General features: G+C 43.5%; 1 protein-coding gene across 1 annotated transcript in view; it reads left to right on the forward strand.

Annotated features, from left to right (window-relative positions):
- LOC139447972 (integrator complex subunit 4-like) overlaps positions 1-5,437 on the forward strand; it is a 34,827-nt gene extending 29,390 nt beyond the window's left edge. Inside the window, exons 17-19 of the mRNA XM_071229473.1 lie at positions 4,169-4,469; positions 4,584-4,704; positions 5,236-5,437. Coding sequence (XP_071085574.1) covers positions 4,169-4,469; positions 4,584-4,704; positions 5,236-5,369 — 556 coding nt within the window. The 3' untranslated portion in view covers positions 5,370-5,437. The remainder of the gene's footprint in view (positions 1-4,168; positions 4,470-4,583; positions 4,705-5,235) is intronic.
- Positions 5,438-6,000: the final 563 nt, after the last annotated feature.

A 6,000-nucleotide genomic window follows, 5' to 3' on the forward strand; every position in this document is an offset into this window, starting at 1 on the left:
AGGTAGTGAGGTCTACAGGTAAGTTACTGTTATGCTCATGTTATCCCAAACTGTTAGTGCCACAGCTTTGGCATTGTACATCACATCACATCAGTTTTTACGCAATGTCCAGTTATTATATGTATTGGCCTACACAATAAGTAATGACTTCATTTTTACATCATATACTGTGTTCAGAGAAACTGTCCGGCAGTCCCAGAAAGACAAAGGTGACAGGTTGGAAGGTTATTGGGTTAATTGTTGGCATCACTTGTGTTTTAAGTTTGCAAATCAAATTGAGTAGCTTTAAATGTTCAGGTTGTTGATTTTGATAATGTCCATGGATGTGCAACTAATATGCTGCAATCATGAAAACAGCTGCATATCAATTGTGGATATAAAAACTTCAATGCCAGAATATCCATAAGAATATCCGTCAGAAACTCTAACATATCACATGATCATAGTGTCTCTGTTTCTGTTATCTTGATAATTTTGTCGAAATATTATGAAAATGTGATGTTTGTAAAAAAATCAGATGTCTGCAACAGAAAATATCCATGGTTATCAGCTTTCAAAGACCATTTGGGGCGGTCGGGTAGCCTAGTGTTTAAAGCGTTCGCTCGTCACGCCGAAGACTCAGGTTCGAATCCCGACATGGGTACAATGTGTGAAGCCCATTTCTGGTGTCCCCCGCCGTGATATTGCTGGAATATTGCTAAAAGCAGCGTAAAACCAAACTCCCTCACTCACTCACTCACTCAAAGACCATTTGAACGACCAACACTGCATTTCATGTTTGCCCTGAAGGATACATATGTTTAACTTATCCTGCTCCTCGTCACTCACAATATATTATGTTCAGCAATTGTAGGAAGTGAGGCAACATTACATCATCAGAGTAGAGTGTCTATTTTATATGCTTATCCTGCATTACATATTGCACATTGCTTTTACTGCTGAAGTGCCACCTGGAAATGGCGATCTAGTTGCATCTTCTGGACTCTTTTGCCCAACATGACCACCATGACATCAGGTGTCGGGGGACACCCCCCTAAATGTCATCATTCTCTTCTTCGCAAAGGATGTGAGAGACGATCACTTACCTGATTTCTGAAGAATCTATCCTTTGATGCTTGTGTGTCAAACTGTTTTGAGTTTGTTGGGTGTGTTATCCAGCAGACTTTGGTATTCTGTGTTTTCTATTCATGGTAGTAATTTCCATGCGCTTGCCGCGGCTCGTGGTGTTTCGTGTTGACCGCCATTTTTACCCTAGTTACCACTGGGCGCAAATGTTTCTCATCGGTGAGACCCTTGTTTAATTATTAATCTTTTCGCTCCTGTTGTAGGTTCCTCCATATTATCACTTTATTTAGCTTATTTTTTGTCCAGTGATATATGATTTACCTTGCTCAAAATGTTTTCACTGTGATGTCACATCACAGTACAAATGTTTAGACTTTAGTGGGCTTTTAGAATAATTATGGGGTCTACCTTGTATTCCGATGTTACAGATGTTTGCTGCCAACTGCAATCTCTGTAAAGGCAAGAAATTAGCGAAAGGACCCTCACCTCCACTGTCTGGACTGCTTCTCCAAACCAACAAGTGTCCCGTTTTCATTTCTCTCTTTCCGACGCAGAGTTGTTTACATATCTTAAGCGTAGTTAACAAAAGGAAACAACAACAGGCTTGTCACAGGATGTCTGACCTGTTCTCTGTTGCTTCAACGTAATGTAATGATAGGACGGTCGAATCCGAGCCTAAGACTTCAAAGTCTGACAAGCCACAAGGCAGAGGTCAGTTACACCTCCCCAGACACTCTAGGAAGACGGGGTCCTCCAATCTAGAGAGTGAACCATCTTCAAAGCTAGACAAAGAAGAACCGGATGCCTGCCTCAGATTTTCAGATGCTATGGATAGCTGACTTTTCACCAGCAGCGGCATCACCCACACAGGGTGCAGACTCCCAGAAGGTACGCTACATGGAGGCGCCTGGAGACCATTACTCTGCCTCATCAAAGAGGCATTGGTTAACCTAGACAATGATTTCTTGGCATTAGACAGTCATTCCACTTCCTTCCAACCTCCTAAGCATGCCAAGAAGCAACCAGCACATGGCCAGGTGTATGCAGAAAAGGCGCCGTAAATGGTCAAGGACTTGTCCAGAATGACTGGCTCTTCCAGAGTTTTATCCATCAAGATCACAGATCCCCAGATCTTGTCTCTAGATGGGGAATTACAGAAGATATACTTACACACCTGTCGGCTTTGGCATTGTCCTCTGCAGCCATAGACATGGGTTTGGGTGAATACCCTACTGACAAGAAACAGCAATTACAGTCTGTAATGTCCAGGCAGCTGAATCAGTTGGGGAACTTGAGGGACCACGTTCTTCACATGCTGGCATCACTGACTCTACTAAAGTTTTAAACCAGTGTTGATTAACCAACTATGAAAATCATCAGCTCTATTGAACAACGCCATAGTCCTAGTGGCTGAGCAAGTGGAGAGCATCCAGGACAGACAAGCCACTTTTTCTACCCTTAGGGCGATGATTGACAATTTCAGCGTCCGTCCAGGTGCCAACCAGTCTTGCCGGGATTTCACCAAAATACCTAAGTATAAGATGTAACAAGGATTCCTTTCATTGAATGGAGCGTGGTGTCTATCCCAGAGCTGGGTCCAAAAGTGGAGAGGCAGTTGTGACAGATGTGACTTCCCAGAGGGCAGGCATGACTGGGATCTTCCACCGCCCAGTTGTACCTGTCCACACCTCACGAGTAGAGGGAAGACTGTCTTGGATAGGGCAGAACTTGACTCTCCTTGGGGACATGTTTGTAGTAAATATATTTAAACACAGGTAACTCACTCTCATAGAGGACCCACCCACTGACATTCATGCTGGCGTCAGTGGAGTACAGTCCAGAGCATGCCCAGCTACTTGCCACCAGTATCAAACCTTGCTGGAAACGAAGGCCTTAGAGGAACTGGACCAACAAAAGTTTCCCCTTCCGGCACTCCTGCATAAGGTGATCCAAAAGATCAACTCAACCAGCAGCTTGTTTCTTATTTTTTTGGCACAATACCTGGTTCCCTGACCCTTATACATGTTGCCGGCCAACCAGCTTTTTGGCTTCCAGAGTGGCCCAGTCTACAGCTGGAGCCTCACAGCCACCCCCTCCATCATGACCCTCAAGCAGTTCAAACTTCATGCCTGGGTCATCTGCAGAAGGCATAGCAGAGACTAACCACTTCGGGCAAGCCCAACCTATAGGTCTCAACCTGCGTGAATCCCGTGCTCCCTTTCGAGTTGAGTTGATTGGTTTAACTGTGAAAGGGTGCACGGGAATCACGCACGTTAATGTTGAGACGCCCAACGCTAACACCGTATTCGTGCGTGCGTGATTCCCGTGCAACCTTTCGAGTTGAGTTGATTGGTTCAACTGTGTCATATGGCCCTGTGACGCAGGGGTAGTAGCATTATGCAGATGGCTGTTACAATGAATGCTCGTTCCACTCGTGACGAACAGGTCTAGTTGTTGATGAAATATAGTGATAGCTAAATAGACTGACTTTTTATTCATGCACCGATTGTCTTTAAATATAATATCCAGTTATGTATGACTGTTTCATAATCTCATACCAACTTTGACTGGAGTAGGTCCGATAGTTTTTCAGATATTGTAGTAAACGTCGGTACCTTAAATGACCTTCCAGACTATAGCTCGGCATTTCTAGGTAGGACTTCATTAGTAAGAATAATGTGCAATATGTAATGCAGGATAAGCATATAAAATAGACATAATACTCTGATTATGTAATGTTGCCTCACTTCCTACAAATGCTGAACATAATATATTGTGAGTGACGAGAATCATTTCTCTCCACTACTACAGCAGATGATACAAAAATGGTGACTTGTGAATTATGCCATCACTATACTAACACTTAACACTTTACTGGAATGTAACATAATGTGGTAATAGAAGTGCTGTAAGTTCTTCCTACATTTTTTGGGATGGAAATCATGCCAATATGAACAGTTCTACAGTAAAAATGAATATCCTAAGTTTTATTCTAATGGATAGTACCATGGTTACCCCACTGATGTGTCTACCTCGCCTGCGTCCGAGTGTGAAGCTCATCAACATGATCAGTGGTACACTCACAATTCTACTTCTCTCCAAGGTTCCTGGAATGCAATGGCCTTGCTGGTGACAGTTTCACAAAGCAGATTCTGTCAAGCCTCAACACACTCGACCCGACCAAGCTCAACTCAGTACGCCACCTCATTCAGTCGGCAATTCCACTGATTCGCCCGGTGGCCTTTCCCACCACCCAACAAGTGCGCAAGGCCAAGGTTGTAATACATGAACCAGGGCCTAATGTGTCGGACATTCCGGTCAAGTTTGCTGCAGGCCTCACAGCAGCCATTCCCCTGGATGTGACTGTTGAGAACTTACCTGATGTTCACAGACTTAAGATACAGGTAACACTGAGCCTGTGTACATTGTTGTAATAGTATCTCTGCAGCTAATCAGTAGTAGTTTTATTATTGTATCTAGCCACATAGTAGGCTATATAATGGGGTTGACTGTTGCAGGTACGTTATCCGGACCAGCAGGTTCAGCTGCTGACACCGTGTGCCTCAGACTGGAAGAAGTTGAGTCCACTCCGACACAGGCTGCAGACACAGGTGGTCATTTCACATGCCTTGTGGTCAGGTAACTATGTCCTTTTCTCCTTCGGGACTGATATTGACATTCTGTTGAGAACTGGGAATGTTTAGAAAAAGTAATCAGGCTTTACAGAACAACACAGTATTCATTTTTATCTGAACATGCTGGGATAATGTGGCAAAATGTATTCCCCTCCCCCTGGCTATCTTTACTTGGGTATAACATCATCAGTAACAGTTTCAGTAGGGGAGTGGCGATCTTTTCATGGGCATAGCATCATCAGTAACAGTTTCAGTAGGGGAGGGTCTGTCTTTACATGGGCACAACATCATCAGTGTTAGTTTCTGTAGGGGTGTGGCTATCTTTACATGGGCACAGCATCATCAGTGTTAGTTTCAGTAGGGGAGAGGCTATCCTTACATGGGCACAGCATCATCAGTGTTAGTTTCAGTCGGGAAGTGGCTATCCTTACATGGACATGGCATCAGCAGTTTCCATAGGAGTGTGGCTGCCATTACATGGGCACTGCTTCACCCACTGACTCCGCTTTTCACAATTTCCATCTTCTGTTTTCAGAGTCGTGTTGTGTTGAGTTGAACCTAGTGTTGGAGCCTAATCTCCAGGGGAAGCGTTTTTCAAAGAAACAGGATCTTGTAGACTTGTGTTCTCCAGTCCAAGTGTTGGTTTCTACCAAGCCGGCCAAAAGATGACCAAAAGATGACCACTCAAGACATGTCCAACATGTCCCCAAAGCAGTTTTTATGTATAAGATGAAATAAATAAACCCTTGAAATTGAATATAAGTATTATTTTGTTCCTTCAGTATTAGAGGCATGTGGGCTTATGGCACTGCAGGTTACCATGGGAGAAGTTGTTTGACCACTGAAACTCGCTTTGTTTTAAGTAATCAGCATTGTGTTGTAAACTGAATTTATGATGGTTGATTGATAAGTTCTGAGCAAGACTAGGCCAGGAATTTGATAATAATGAGGTATATAAAAAAAAACAGATGAGCATATTGTTTTGCGGTGACAAGTCAGTAAAATAAGCAAGGGTCTGTGTCCTTCGGAAAATGGATAAACTTGAGGAATGTGCCGTGATCAAGTACTTCCAGTACCAAAGCCATCCATGAAAATATGAGTTCAGCACTAGGGAAGGATTCGTTTACCAATGCCACTGTAAAGAGATGAACAGCAGAGTTTATGAGTGTCAAAGAGAGGCGTCCTGAAAGGCCAGTCACATCAACACCAGAAATGAATGTGGTTACATGTGGTGATGACCGACTGGCAAATGATAGTTCAGTGGAGACAGTACATTCCATTATCACAGACACTTTGGTAA

The sequence above is a fragment of the Haliotis cracherodii genome, unplaced genomic scaffold (genome assembly GCF_022045235.1).
Source record: "Haliotis cracherodii isolate W230 unplaced genomic scaffold, xgHalCrac1.p SCAF_7, whole genome shotgun sequence".
Classification (NCBI taxonomy): Eukaryota; Metazoa; Mollusca; class Gastropoda; order Lepetellida; family Haliotidae; genus Haliotis; species Haliotis cracherodii.